The sequence below is a fragment of the Danio rerio genome, chromosome 11 (genome assembly GCF_052040795.2).
Source record: "Danio rerio strain M-AB ecotype USA chromosome 11, GRCz13ab, whole genome shotgun sequence".
Classification (NCBI taxonomy): domain Eukaryota; kingdom Metazoa; phylum Chordata; class Actinopteri; order Cypriniformes; family Danionidae; genus Danio; species Danio rerio.
The window spans coordinates 23,619,706-23,634,529 of NC_141031.1; the positions used below are offsets into that span (position 1 = coordinate 23,619,706).

Sequence of the window (14,824 nt, forward strand, 5' to 3'; positions counted from 1 at the left end):
TATTCTTAAATTGAGAAAAGTAAAAAATTATCACCTATTTTGGTACAGAGGGTTTTAGAAAAATAAATAAAGACAATATATTGAATGTTATAATGATAGATAGATGAAATGATGGACAAAATGTTAGAAAAGCAGACAAACAGAATAGATAAAACATTAGATAAAACATTAGATAATAAGACAGTATGTTAGAACAACAGATAAATAGACAAATAGAAGGAAAGGAGAATTAATGGACTTAAAATTAGAATAGCCGAGAAACGCAGACATTGGGAATTTGTGGAAATAGCAATTACGAAACTTGTAATAATACAAGATGTTTCTAGAAAATAAACATTTTACATTTAACAACATACATTTAATTCATTTGTCATTAAATCATCCATCCAAGAAAATACATCAGTTGTCAAAAAAAAAAAAAAAATTATTTATGATGACACAGAATAAGAGAGATGACTGCCAGTAAATGACTACCAACCCCTCCTCCGACAGCACAGGAAATTTAGCAAAATGGGGTATAAAATAAGGCACCCCAAGGAGCTCATCTGTACATCTTCTCACTTGTTGGCTGAAAATCAAGAAAGGATTAAGAAAAAAAAGAAATTAAATATGATTTTCTCTGGAGTCATCCTTTCTGCTCTGCTCACGCTTCTTCTTTGCGACTGTGCTCAGAGCAGGAGAGTCGAATGCAAAACTGACTGTTGCTCATTTGTGGAGGGCTTTCCTTTAAGACTGAGGGAGCTCCGTTCTGCATACAAAGAAATTCAGAAGTTTTATGTAAGTACACTTCGACTGATCTCCAGCTGAATGAAATGCCAGTTTTGCAACTCCCATTTCTGCTTTTTGTGTGTTTATGTGAGTGTGTTGTATTGAAATCTGAGGTTCTTTCTAATAGATTTTTTTGTTGTTTACATTGCATCAGGAGTCCAACGATGACTTGGAACCATTATTAAATGAGGACATAAAACATAACATAAACGTAAGTGCCACTGATTTACTCCTACAGCACAACACCAGCAGTTATTCGCACTCAAAATTAGCAATAGCAGAACTAATCATAGTGAAACTGGGTAGGTTTTAAGCGAGTCTAAAATCTTGCGTAGCATCTTGCATCTGCACATTGCTACGGCAGTGTCGAAGTGTGACAACTGTGGGTGTCTGAAACAGCAGATAAAAAGGTAAATCTCTTGTGTGTATTATCAACAGAGTCCCTATGGATGTCACGTCATGAACGAGATCCTGCATTTCTACTTGGAGACCATTCTGCCAACAGCTCTTCAGAAGAATCCTTTAAAGCACTCCACAACCCCAATCGACTCCATTGGAAATATATTTCAGGAACTCAAGCGGGATATGGTGAAATGCGTAAGTGTTTTGGATTGAATATGTAATTGATTAAATCTCTTTGATGTGATTGCATTAGAGTAAATCTGTTGACAAACGTAAACCAGCCACAACCCCTAAAACCAAGTGACTGACCACCTAACTAGGCCAGTAGACCAACAAGAGAAGCTTAATACTTTCAAGCAGGGAATTCTGCTCAAGATAGTCCATAGCTCATGAAAAAGATGATGCTAAAATGTAGTTATTTTACAAAAAGCGAAGTTTAGGCATCTTCAGAATGTCGTAATATAGAGAACATATGTAGAAAGTCTATGTGGCTTTTTTCTTGGCAAGAGCTGTTGGAAATGACCAAAATGCCTAGTGAGTGTTGCGAAATTGTTTGGTGAGGCAAAGTAGGTGTCTTTTACATTGCAAGCAACATGAAATAACACAAACGTCTATCTATGTTTGTTACAGAAGAGGTACTTTTCTTGCCAAAATCCCTTTGAAGTCAACAGCTTAAAGAATTCATATGAAAAGGTAAGTCTGATACATCAACATGAACATGATGATCATCAAATTTCATTTGAAAGCGATTGCAAAAATTGACATCTTTTTTTTTCTTTTCTGTTAGATGAAGGAAAAGGGGGTCTATAAAGCTATGGGGGAGCTTGATTTGCTCTTTAGGTACATCGAGCAGTATCTAGCCTCAAAGAGGGTTAAGCACTAATAGGATGTTGCTGGGTTGGACAGCGGCCAGTATCACTCTGTCTGAACATTCTGAAAACAGTATTGCATGGATGCAGTAAGACAAAGCACAAATGGACTTCATCCACAAATCTCTTGCACATCACCCACCCCGTCCATCCATCACACTACTGTTAGATGCACTGCAATGCCAGCCTCTTCATCTTCAGTGACTGGAGTTCTGGAAAAAGTCAATGTTTTAGATTTAACTAAAAGTATTATTAAGTCACATTGACCAGGCATGTTTTGAAATTTAGTTGTATTTTGTCAACTTGAAAAACATACTTATTATAAAGTACTAAAATAACTTATGAGATTATAATGTGCTTGACTTTGCATGAATGTTAATATTAATATTTAAGTCTTTTTGTGAGCTTTATTTATTTTGTGTGTTTCATGAGCTTAAAAGTTCGCTGTTTGTGTATTGTTATGCTTATATTTAAGTTGTTGTTGTTAGTGTTGTCAATAAATTATTGTGAAATGCAACAGAATTTCCTTTTTTGGTTCATGTGGTTTAGCCGTCTTCCTCATGTTGAAACGGCTTCATACTGCTCTTGCGTTTACCTCCTTGACAATATGCAGACTAAAACTCTAAAATGACATGTCATTAAAACAGCAGGCTTATCATTTAACACTATCGCTGACAGGGTGTGTCAAAAAGGAGCGGGTAAGGGTTAAACATGACTGTGCTAACCTCAAAACTGACCTAAATAGAGCAGTTACCAGCAGCTTAGCAGTCAACCCTTTACTGTAATTGCAGCGATTCGTGTCTCACCTAATGAGACTAACTATGTAAACGCTAACACGAGTCGTGGAACTGTACATCTGCATGAGCTACTGAGTAAGCAAAACTGTATGGGAACAAGATGTTAGTTTCAGTTGTGAAAGAACACGCTATGCGTGGCTCGGGGTGGTTAACTGACTGCTGGAGTGTCTGCACAATAATAAGAGTACAGGGTGATACATTTGCTCATTTACCAACACCCTACTATCATTGGCTGTGTATGAAACCTTGTAGGGTTTTGTTTTGGAAACTGGTATTGTCATTTAAGGCACCAAAACATTACATCTTCTAAACTAGAACAAATACAAGTGAGATTTGGTGATTAGAAAACAATTATGTAATGATTGCGATACTCATTTAGCAATTATGAAATTACAGAGCAGAAAGTGCTACTTATTATTTATTAACAACTTTTGCATCTGGCAGCTTTTAAAATTCTGATAAAAGCAATTTTAGGTTAATTTCTACTTCTATAAATTTGCAAAGGCAGCATTTATATGCAATCATGTGGTACACATTGCAAAATGTAAAAAAAAAAAAAAAAAGTATAGGCATAAGTTTTTTTTATTTAAAAAACAACATTAATCCGCTTGTTAAGTTGTGACGTACGGAATATCTTGTTTCCAAGTCCAAGCTGCTACTCATTTGCTAGTCCTATCACATATTAAAGTGGATTTTAAATAAATATCACTGTGTACACAACAGTCTCTGGACTGATCTGCATGACATATACCAATATTTATATATATATATATATATATATATATATATATATATATATATATATATATATATATATATATATATATATATATATATATATATCAGTTTCAAAAACTATGCTAATGTTTGCTAAATTAATATTGTTCAAATCTGGCATGGAAAATAATAATAAATCAATTCCATGTAAATGTCAACATGAAAAAAAAAAAGATTTTTAACAAAATAGTAAAACCCTTTCTAAAGTAAGCTTTTTGTGTAGGCTTTTATTTTACAGTACTCAAACATACTCAAAAATGTCTCTATCAATGTTTTCACCCAATTATATTTGATTTACCAAAGTCACACAAGCACCAATTTCACTTCTATTCATTCATTTCCTGTCGGCTTAGCCACTTTATTAATCCGGGGTCACCACAGTGGAATGAACCGCCAACTTATCCAGCATATGTTTTACCCAGCAAATGCCCTTCCAGCCGCAACGCATCACTGGGAAACGTCGATACACACTCATTCACACACAAATCCCTACAGACAATTTAGCCTACCCAATTCACCTATACCTCTAGTCTTTGGACTTTTGGACTACCAACTGCGCCACCGCATCACCCAATTTCACATCCTTCACATATATATCAGAACTTTTTCCTCGTAAATGCAAAACTCTGAAATAAAATCAATAACGCTTGTTCTATAGTACGCAACTCTTATCCTTTTGATTAGCATTGTTTCTTTTGGGTTGTGCAGTTTAATTCACAGAATGTCTACAAAGTATTTTGCATACTGTAAACTCTTTTTGGTCATATCCATAAAGCGTGTTTAATTCCCTAATTTAAAATATAGAACATGTTTACAAATTGATATTTTTCTGATTCCATAACTCTGTGGTTAGTGGTTCTGGAAAATATAAATAGATTTTTCAATATAATGTTAACATATAATTTTTATGTGAATTTATGTATTGAATTTTCACTGCAAATGTCACATCCATAACACTGGAATTGCTCACTAGTAATCTTTAAAAAAAAATCAAAGTTTGCCAGTGCAGTTATTTTTTTCTATTTAATGAAATAATTTAGTTGTGTAATTGTCAGTTTAGTACTTTATTTCAATTTCTAAAATGTTAGTATGCATGAAAACTGGATATTCTTTAAAGGGGCTTACTGAGTTGGTTTTACTATAATGATTGTCAGGGGGACACAGGTATGCAAAAAAACTTCCAAACTGAAACTTCTGAAACGTTTCCCAGAAACTGGTGGTGCCAATGGTTGATTTTGCTTTCATTCTGCAGATATTATGTTTGCGATCCGTAACACGGAAGAACTACAGCTGCTTCATTTCCACACTAAGCAGCCACTAAACCACAGTGTGATCTTGCCACGACCATCCCCATCCTTAAACAACTTGGTATCTTTGGCCGCCACTGATTGACAATAAAGTGTGAGTCACAAAAGTCTTGCTGTAAGTGCTGGTGATCTGTTTGGTTGCAACCATATGGGCAGAGCACCCCTATCTATTGTGTGACTGTTGAAAATTTTAGTCCTGAAACAGCATTAGTCAAATTCTAAAAATTGCTACTTAAGATTTCCCTGTCAAGTGCCAGGTCGATTTCAAAGTGAAGTTCACAAAAAAACAATTCAGGAAATTAAAAAAAAGGAATGGCATGATGCTTAACAAAAAAGCAATGTATTGATCTGCCATGAGTGCAAAACTCTGCTTCATTGGAAATATACATTTTTTTTCACATCTCAATAATCAAACACATTTAACACTTTCAGTTGACAGTTGTCACTACACATTAAATGCTGATCACCAAATTATGGTAATCTCAAACATGCTAGACAGAAGAGCAACATTTTCTTGCTCTTGCTGAAGTTCCTGTCTGGTATGATGCCAGTCATTTCCTCTCATTTGGCCTTATGCCTGCTTGCTGTAACATCTGAGGTATGAGAAAAAAAGGAAAAAAAAAAAAACACTCCGAGTTCGTTTACCAACAATGAAACTAGATTTAAAACAAAATGGTTTCAAATGCATTTCGCCCAGGCTGATAACAATCAAGGCTATCGCCCACATCCTAACCGTCCTACAGCGAAGTGTTTGAATGGTGCACACTTTTTATTGAGAAGGGAAATACTAGACATTCTACATTTAAAGTAAAAAAAAACTGTAACTAGTGCTAACAAAAGGTTTAAAGTACCTCTATTATGCATTATAAAATATGCAGTGTTTGGTCTGATGACCCAGTCTATTGTGATTGGCTTACTGCATGCAGCACGACAGAAATGAAACACCCATTACTGCTTAGCATGGAAGTGTTGAAGCAAGCAGCCATGGTACAAAGTACCATGAACAGAGGAGATGTTCTTCTTTGGCTCTCGGCAAAGGCGGTCGCACTTTTTTTCTCTACGTCCCATATCTTTCCTGGCTGGCTCCTATTGTCTTGTCTTATTCAATCTCTGAGGCTCTCCATGCCCTGCTATCCAAACAAATAAAAAAAAATATGGATTTGATCAACTGGTCTCTGAATGCAATTGACACCATCTTCGGAAGAGCCCACTTGTCCTGCTGGGACATTTCCAGCTGGATATGTGATGGACGGGTGGAAGAAGTCCTCTGTCCTTTTAGAATATTGAAGATATCTACCTTTTCTTTGAACAGGGTTTCTGCTTATGGGCTTATGCAAGGCTCTGAGGTATCGACGATTGATAAAAGCGGTCAGTGTGGCTCTAAACCCCACAAAGCTGGCCGGCTTGATTGAAACGTTGGTGATCACGGTTGCTACAAACCAGATTGTAGTCTTAGACCGCAAAATGGAAAACATCGAGGTGTAACTAGCGACTTTGCAACTAAATTTGACCAGACCTGAAGACCAGTGATGAACAATAAATATCTGTGAAACTGGCAGACATTGACCCAAATTTGAAATACTTTTCTTCTCCGCTTCCCTGTGTTTTTCCAGCCAGACAGCCTTGGCTGGAGACAAACAACTTCTCCTGGATAGCAAGAAAAGGGGACGCTCTGAAATTCCTGCTCCTTGTCAAGGACACCTGTTGGACTCTACAGGCTTACACACACACACACATAGCTACAGATAGACAATCACTACCTAGTTCCTCATCCCACACCTCTGTGTGCTTTCACCCACTGGAGGGGGTAGGTGGGTCTGCGATCAGAGATTTTCAGCTGCAAGACCGGATCCACATCCCCTGTGGCGATGTTATATCTATGTCTATGTGTTTATGTGCCTGACTGCTGGGGCTTTTTTTTTTTACCCGGATCTCACACTGCCCTAATTCAAGGCCAATGTGAGATAAAATGTATCTTACTTCCTTTTTCTTAATGCTACCTTCCATTGACCTGTCTTCACCTGAAATGTGATGTTTATGTATGGTCGGGGGGGGCCTAATTTCACTACATGACAGTGTATTTGACTACATGGAAGTGTATGTGACAAATAAAGGCTTTTGATTGATTGATTGATTGATTGATTGATTGATTGATTGATCTATGTGTGAGAATATTGCAGAAACATACTGGTAAAGCAATACAGTTACACCAGCATATTGCTCTATTCTTAACCATAACTCTAAGTAATAATAATGACAGTCAGTATTAATAAACACAGCTGCAAAAGTTGGACACAACTGGCTGGCTTCATCTGATTCATCTGGGCACCCCCTCTTAAAAAGGGTTACTGTATGGAAAACGGCTGTCGGCAACGCGTGACACCAGGAGTTCTATAACCCCTATTTAGCCCGGTGTGGTGCCACCCAACCCACAAGGTAAAACAAAGACACCTATTACCTGTGTTGACGATGATACAAATTATGTTTCTGCACAACAGGTCACTCATCTGACCTGGCACGTGGTCCCACTTTGGTCGTTGATTTCCTCTCTCTCACAAGGTACTGGGGGGTAGGGGGGTTGGTGGGGAGAAGATCCTCCTGGTAGTAAAATAATTCAAAATTTTCATCATTTCACTGGAGCTGGTTTATTCCCACCCCATGGTAGGCCACCTGGGGCCAAAGAGTCTAAGACCAATTCAACTGACCAGGGGCCTCATGTATCAATGCTGTGTATGCCCAAAAACTTTGCGTATGCCAGGTTTCACGCTCACGTTTGGATTTACTAACAATGAAATGAACGTGAGAATGTGCAGGGTTTTCTAATGTGTGTTTGTTTTATTTCCATTGGCGACCTCCGCATCCGCATGTCTAGCAGGTATATAAGGTTTCCATACCATACAGTTGACCAGCTAAAAATTAAAGAACAACTTCCAGCGATCGCTGGTTTTCCCAATGTAATCAGAGCGATCAACTGCACGCACATTGCTATAAAGAGTCCATCTGAAGACAAATTTGCATATGTGAATCAGAAACATTTCCATTCAAAAAATGTGCAATTAATATGTGATGCTCAAATGCGCTTAACATACAGTAATACAGACACTTATTAATGATTCCTACTTGTCTTCCTCGTGATGAAGAGTAGGAAAAATCTGATATGTAATGGGGGAAAAAAGAAGAATGAGTTCATCAGATGCTGGATTCGAACCGGGTTCATGAATGAGTGTCAAAACATGTTGCCATGCGTGTTACGAGCTACGCCACTCGTGCTGCTGATGACAGCCCTCTTTAGCTTTGTTGTCTCTGTTTTTGCCATTGTTTGCTTTTGCCATTGCTTTTTCGTTTTGTTTTGCCAAAGTAGAGTCATTAGCATATTCAAATGGGGGAAGAGGCAGGGAGGGGTTTTGTGCTTGTGCATGTGAGCTCAGTTTCACGTTAATTCAGATGTACAAAGAGAATATGCATGGGATTCGGCGTATGCAGTGTTTTATACATCTGAACATTTTACTGCATACGCCCATTAACAGCTTTGTGCGTATGCAATGTTTTAGTATGATTTCAACACAAGTCTTCGTACATGAGGCCCCAAGAGTGGAAGCAGATGTTAAGCAGTACTGCCAGGCCTGCCCCATCTGTCAGAAGACCTCTCCACAGCGCCTTCCCCCCAGCCCTCCAATACCTTTACCCATTATTGAGGTGCCCTTCAACTCGTGAATGCTTTTCAGGCCCCATCAGTCATATGCAGTAGCCTACCTGAGCAATCCAGTCAAGGTGTTGGGATAACCATCTTTCCCGCCTGTGGAGGATGCTCCTAGAGCTACACTGGGCTGGACTCACAGCTAACCCCCGGACATTTCACCTGGGGCTTGCAGAGGTGAAGTAACTAGGATATAACATTTGCCTGGGGCTGATCCAACCACAACAGTCCAAAGTTGAAGCACTTCAGCAGATCCCCCAGCCCATCACCAATTCTCAGATACATGTCTTTAGGGGTTAGTGGCATAGGGGCAGCCAGAGAAGATTCCCTGAAGCTCACCAGCAGGGCACCTGGAGCATAACAATCCTAGATTTTTATTTAACACCATTGCTAAACTAACAAATAATTGGTTGTCATCTGAACAAAACTTTCCACCACAAATTAGTAGTGACGACTTCATGAATTTTCTCTGTGATAAAATAGAAGGCTTCTGACAGACATTGGCGGATTTAGGCATGGGCAATTGCCCAGGGCGGCATCTTGCTTAGTGCGGCATGGTGAGATGGTGTAAAAAATGCCCCAGTAAAAGCTTTGGGACAAGATTTACTTTATGCAAGTGTTTTTATGCACCCTTTTATGCACCTCACATGCTCTGCTCTTGATCCCAGTTGTTTGCATGCACGCCAATATGTGTCGACATGCAAGTCGACAGTCATGATGATGTTACTTTGACTAAGCAAGTTGTGTCCAATTATGTTCCTACAGATGAACGTTTTGAAGTGTTTCTCTCAGGTTTCAGGCCTCATCATAGTACAGAAACAACTCTAGTGAAAATAAATAACAATTTATTCTTAGCTGCTGATGGAAGCTGCATCTCGCTAATAGTTTTATTTGACCTCAGTGCTGCATTTAACACTAACCATCATGATATCCTCAGAAATTGCTTAAATTTTACAGGTGTCCAGGGAGAGGCTTTATGATGGTTTAAGTCATACTTAACTGATGGCTACCTGTTTGCAAATATAAATGGACACCTTTCACAAGTCAGACCAGTGAAGAATGTGGTGCCTCAAGGATCAGTTTTAGACCCTTTGCTGTTTACAATAAATGCTGTACCTGGAAGACATTATTTGAAGACACAGAATCAGCTTGCACTGCTATGCAGATGATACTCTATTAAATATTTCAACAAAACCTTGATGAGACATCTGAACTATCTAAGCTAATTGGGTGTATTAACATGTAAAAGATTGGATAACCAACAATTTCCTTCTTTTAAATTCAGACAAACCAGAAGTATTACTAATTGGGCCAAAATCCTTTACACAGAAGTCACAACTCGACCTGCAATTACAGGGATACAATGTTATTATTAGCTCTACTGTAAAAGATCTGAATATTATAATAGACAGTAACTTAAAAATTGAAAACCATATCTCCTGTCACAATAACAGCCTCTTTCATCTGAAAAATATTTCTTAACTAAGAAGCATCAAATCACTTTTATTCTCACATCATCAGCAGCACGTGACAATGTAAAATTGGCAGTGTTGACAGCGATATGTACAATGAATAGGTGTACCCATAGCTGTAGGCAGTATTAAGTATGGGTTGGTTAAAGTGCAGTGCATGCTACATACTGATGGTGTGCAGTAGTGAGGGGTATGGAAGAGTCTGTGTGAGGTGTGTTAAATGTATATTAGTCTAATAGTCTGAGAGAAGAACCATCTGCCTGAGGGTAGCAGAGAGAAAAGTCTATGGCTTGGGTGGCTGAAGTCGCTGATGGTTCTCTTGGCTTTCCTCATGCACTGTCTGGTGTACATGTCCTGGAGGGAGGGAAGCTCACCTCCTACAACGCATCCAGCAGTTCGCACAATCTTATTTAGGCCTTTGCGATTGCTGCTGGTGCTGTTTCCATACCAGGTGGTGATACAGCCAGTCAGGATGCTCTCCACAGCGCAGGTGTAGAATGATGGAGGATGTGGGGGTTCATTCCAAACCTCCTGAGATGCCTGAGGAAGAAGAGGCTTTGTTGTGTCTTTCTTAGCACTGCGTCTGTGTGAGCAGTGCATGTCAGATCCTCAGCAATGTGGACTCCAAGTAACTTGAAAGTGCTGACTCTCTCCACTGGTGTCCCGTTGATAGTGATAGGAGTGTGTACTCTCTTCTCTTTCTTGAAATCCACCATCAGCTCCTTGGTTTTTTCTGATGTTGAGCGAGAGGTAGTTTTCTTGGCACTACTGCGTCAGAGTGTGCACCTCCTCTCTGTAGGCCATCTCATCATTATCGGTGATTAGGCCCACCACCGTTGTGTGCAAATTTAATGATGACGTTGGAGCTGCGTTTGGCTGTACAGTCATGTGTGTACAGGGAGTACAAGAGTGGGCTGAGAACACAGCCCTGTGTAGCACCAGTTTTGATGATCAGTGTGGATGATGTAATGTGGTTCATTCTGACCACCTGGCGTCTGCTTGACAGAAAGTCCAGGATCCAGTTTCAAAGTGAGCTGTGTAAACAGAGTCTGGAGCTTCACCACCAGCTTGGCAGGCACTATGGTGTTGAATGCTGAGCTGTAAGCTACAAACAGCATTCTCACATATGTGTTTGTTTCCCATATGAGACAGAGCAGTGTACAAGGAGAAAGCAATTGCATTGTCAGTGGAGCTGTTACTTCTGTTTGCAAATTGCAGAGGGTCAGTGTGAGCGGGCAGTGCCGAGCAGATGTGGTTTTTAATCACCTTCTTAAAGCACTTCCTGAAGATGGGTGTCCTGACACCAGTCATTAAAGCATGTGGTTTTAGCTGATTTCGGTATAGGCACAATAGTGGCTGTCTCAAAGCATGTGGGAACCACAGACAGAGAGCGAGAGGTTAAAGATGTCCATGAAAACCCCCGCTAGTTGATGTGCTTTAAGTACAAGTCCAGGGATGCCATCTGGGCCCATAGCTTTTCGGATTGTCACGCGACGGAAGGATCTCGTTACGGCTACAGAAACGAAGCATGTGCTGGCAGTTCCTCGGCTGCGGGAGCGCGCAGTGTGTACGCGCTGTTCTGGGCTTCAAATCGGGCTAAGAACGTGTTGAGCTTGTCCGGGAGAGATGCAGCAATGTTTACAGTGGAGGGTTTGTTACTTTTAAAGTATGTGATGCAATTAAATCCCTGCCACATTCTCCTTGTGTTATTGTTGTTAAATTGACACTTTATCTTATCTCTGTATTGACGTTTTGCTGCTTTGATGGTTTTCCTGAGGTTGTAATATGCTTGTATTTGTTCCTCAGCATTCCTGGATTTATAGGCAGAGGTTCGCAATGATAGGGCTGTTCGAAGTTTGCCATTGATCCATGGTTTTTGGCTGCGGTAGATACGGACAGTTTTTGTTGGGACCACATCTTCTATACATTTTCTGATGAAGCTCCTAACTGTGTCTGAGTAGACCTCGATGTCGTCATCAGAAGCTGCCTGGAACATCTCCTTCCACGTGATAAAAATAGTCTTGAAGTATGGAATCCAATTGGTCCGTCCAGCTCTGTAACATCCTGAAGGTGGTTGGTTCCTGTTTCAGTTTCTGCCTGTAAGCAGGCAAGAGCAGAACAGAAGAGTGATCTGATTTGCCAAACGGTGGGTGGGGGAGGGATTTGTAGGCATCCTGGAATGGACAGTAGCAATGGTCCAAAATACAGCCACAAATGCGTGTTTGTGGTGATTTGTTGAAAGTATTTTGAAGCGATTTTTCTGAGATTGGCGTTGTTAAAGTTCCCTGTAACAATAAACGCTGCCTCCCGGTGTTCGGTTTCCTACTCGCTTATCCTCCCATACAGTTCCATGAGTGCCTGCTCTGTGTTGGCTTGAGGGTGGATGTACACAGCCGTAAATATAACTGCTGTGAACTCCCTTGGTAGCCAGTATGGTCGACATCAAAGCATAAGATATTCTAGATCAGGAGAACAAAATGATCTAACTGGGTGTATGTTACTCTCATCACATCATAAGTTGTTAATAAAGAAACAAACACCTCCTCCTTTGCTTTTCCCTGTGAGTTATTTCGTTCTATCCGCGCGGTGCATGGAGAATTACGAAAGTTCGGCACCTGTGTCTGGTACCTCCGCAGATAGCCAGGTTTCTGTAAGGCAGATAATGCAGCAGTTTCTTGTTTCCCGTTGGAAGGAAATGCGCGCCCGTAGCTCGCAAAATTTGTTGTGCAGTGACTGAACGTTAGCCAGCAGAATGGTGGGGGGCGGAGGTCGAAATCCATGGTGTCTTTGTCTGACAAGGACGCCGGCTCTCTTTCCTCTTTTCCGGCTGCGTTTCCATCGTCGCTTCGGTTGTGTGACCCAGACAAAGGGCTCTGTTGCTGTGTTTGTAAACAGAGCGTCATTAAAGAACTCAAAGTCCGGTCTTCAAAGTGCAACGAGGAAGACAATTTTACGAAGAGTGTGTCTGTCGTAGGTAATGAGAGTGTGTATATCTAGCATGAAAAACAACAAAAACACAACAAAGTTTGCTGGGAGCTCGCAACATGGCGGCCATGCTCAGCGATATCTTGATGACGTATATCATGCTATCCATCTTAGATGCAGAAAAGCTAGTTGATGTTTTTATGACTTCTAGAATGGATTACTGTAATGCTCTGTTCACTAGTTGCCCTGCAAACTTCAGTTAGTGCAAAGTGCAACTGCCAGAGTTCTTACCAGGTCAAGAAAATATCATATCACCCCAACTTACACTGGCTGCCAGTTTAGTTCAGTATTGATTATAAAATATTGCTTTACATATAAAGCTGTAAATAATCTAGATCCTGTTATCTAACCAACCTTCTGTCTCACTACAATCCAACTCGCTCTTAAAGATCTTTAAACTCAGGGCTTCTGGTATTACCTAGAATAGCAAAGTCCACTTATGGAGATCGAGCCATCTAATATATGGTTCCAAAACTCTGGAATAGCCTTCCTGATTATGTTCGAGGATCAGACACACTCTCTCAGTTCAAAATATGATTAAAGACGTTTTTAATAAAGCATATACACAATGCATTACATAATTGTAGATTGCGTGAGTGTGCTCCATGCAGGTGAGTGGGCTTGACTTGTAGGACACAATCTTCTTCTCATATTACACCAGGCATTTTGTTAGAAATATGGTAATGTTATAGGTTTCTTTTTTTAGCTCCTATTTTCAATTATAGCACTTCATCGTCACATTGATATTTAATATCTCTTGTTCAAATACATTATGAACAGCAGTTATGCTATTTTGTTCCACCTGGGGATCCCCAAGAAACTGTAACATTCAAATTATGCTCAAATTGCACATTATTATACTATACTCCTCCACCACCAATGTGAACCACTGATAAGGGGGCAGGGTAGTTCAATGCATTCATGGTGTTTATCTCAAATTCTGACTGGTCATTCTAAAGGTTGCTACAGAAATGGTCAGAAATTTTAGCCTCAGTTTTCTGTTCTGACAGAAATATAACCAGTGTACTCTTCTGCTGCTGTAGCTCATCTACTTCATGTTTGCAATTAAGCCTTCAGAGATGTTCTTTTGCATACCCTGACTGGATATTTGAGTAACCTTCTCCTTTTTCTCAGTTCAAACCAGTTTGTTCACTTCTAACCCCTTGGATAAACACGAGTTTTTTTTGCCCCAGAGATTGTTTCTTTTAAATTTCCCATTTATCCCAGTAGATTAGCAGTAACTGAAACACTCACACAAGCCTTGCTGTCTGAAATCAATGCCACATTGAAAAATAAACATTCGATATTTCAAGATAATGCACTTTGTACTGTTCTCTAAAATCACGAAACGGCTATAGAATACCCATTATGCCGCGATTGTCCAAAATAAATTTTAATGGTGTCCACTTCCATCTCTTTTACAAACTGGTCCAATTTACGTAAAGTGTAATATTATACATGTATTAACTTATTTTTATTGATAGTTAAATTCTTTACTTACAGGCATTACACGCTAGTTACCATAAGCACTGTGCAATAAAACAGTACCAAAGCTACTGCATATTTATAAAACTTTTCTTGATATCAACAGTGCAAACCAACACAAAGTTTCTCAAGCTTGCATCATCACTGGACCATAAACAACCTATCATATGCCTTGTTGAAGGAGAATGCTTAGTGTAAGAAGCAAACAGCTAATATGTTGAATTGCTGTGGAGGTAGCTGCAGCAATGCCTGGAGATGAGAACAT

General features: G+C 39.7%; 1 protein-coding gene and 1 long non-coding RNA gene across 2 annotated transcripts in view; both read left to right on the plus strand.

The window, feature by feature from the left end:
- Positions 1 to 14,824, plus strand: part of LOC147841777 (uncharacterized) — a 384,887-nt gene that overhangs the window by 245,059 nt on the left and 125,004 nt on the right. The gene's annotated exons all lie outside the window — the stretch shown is intronic.
- Positions 610 to 2,053, plus strand: il10 (interleukin 10). The gene is given in 5 exon segments (NM_001020785.2): positions 610 to 777; positions 923 to 979; positions 1,207 to 1,365; positions 1,801 to 1,863; positions 1,958 to 2,053. Coding segments are annotated over 5 exon segments (543 nt in total).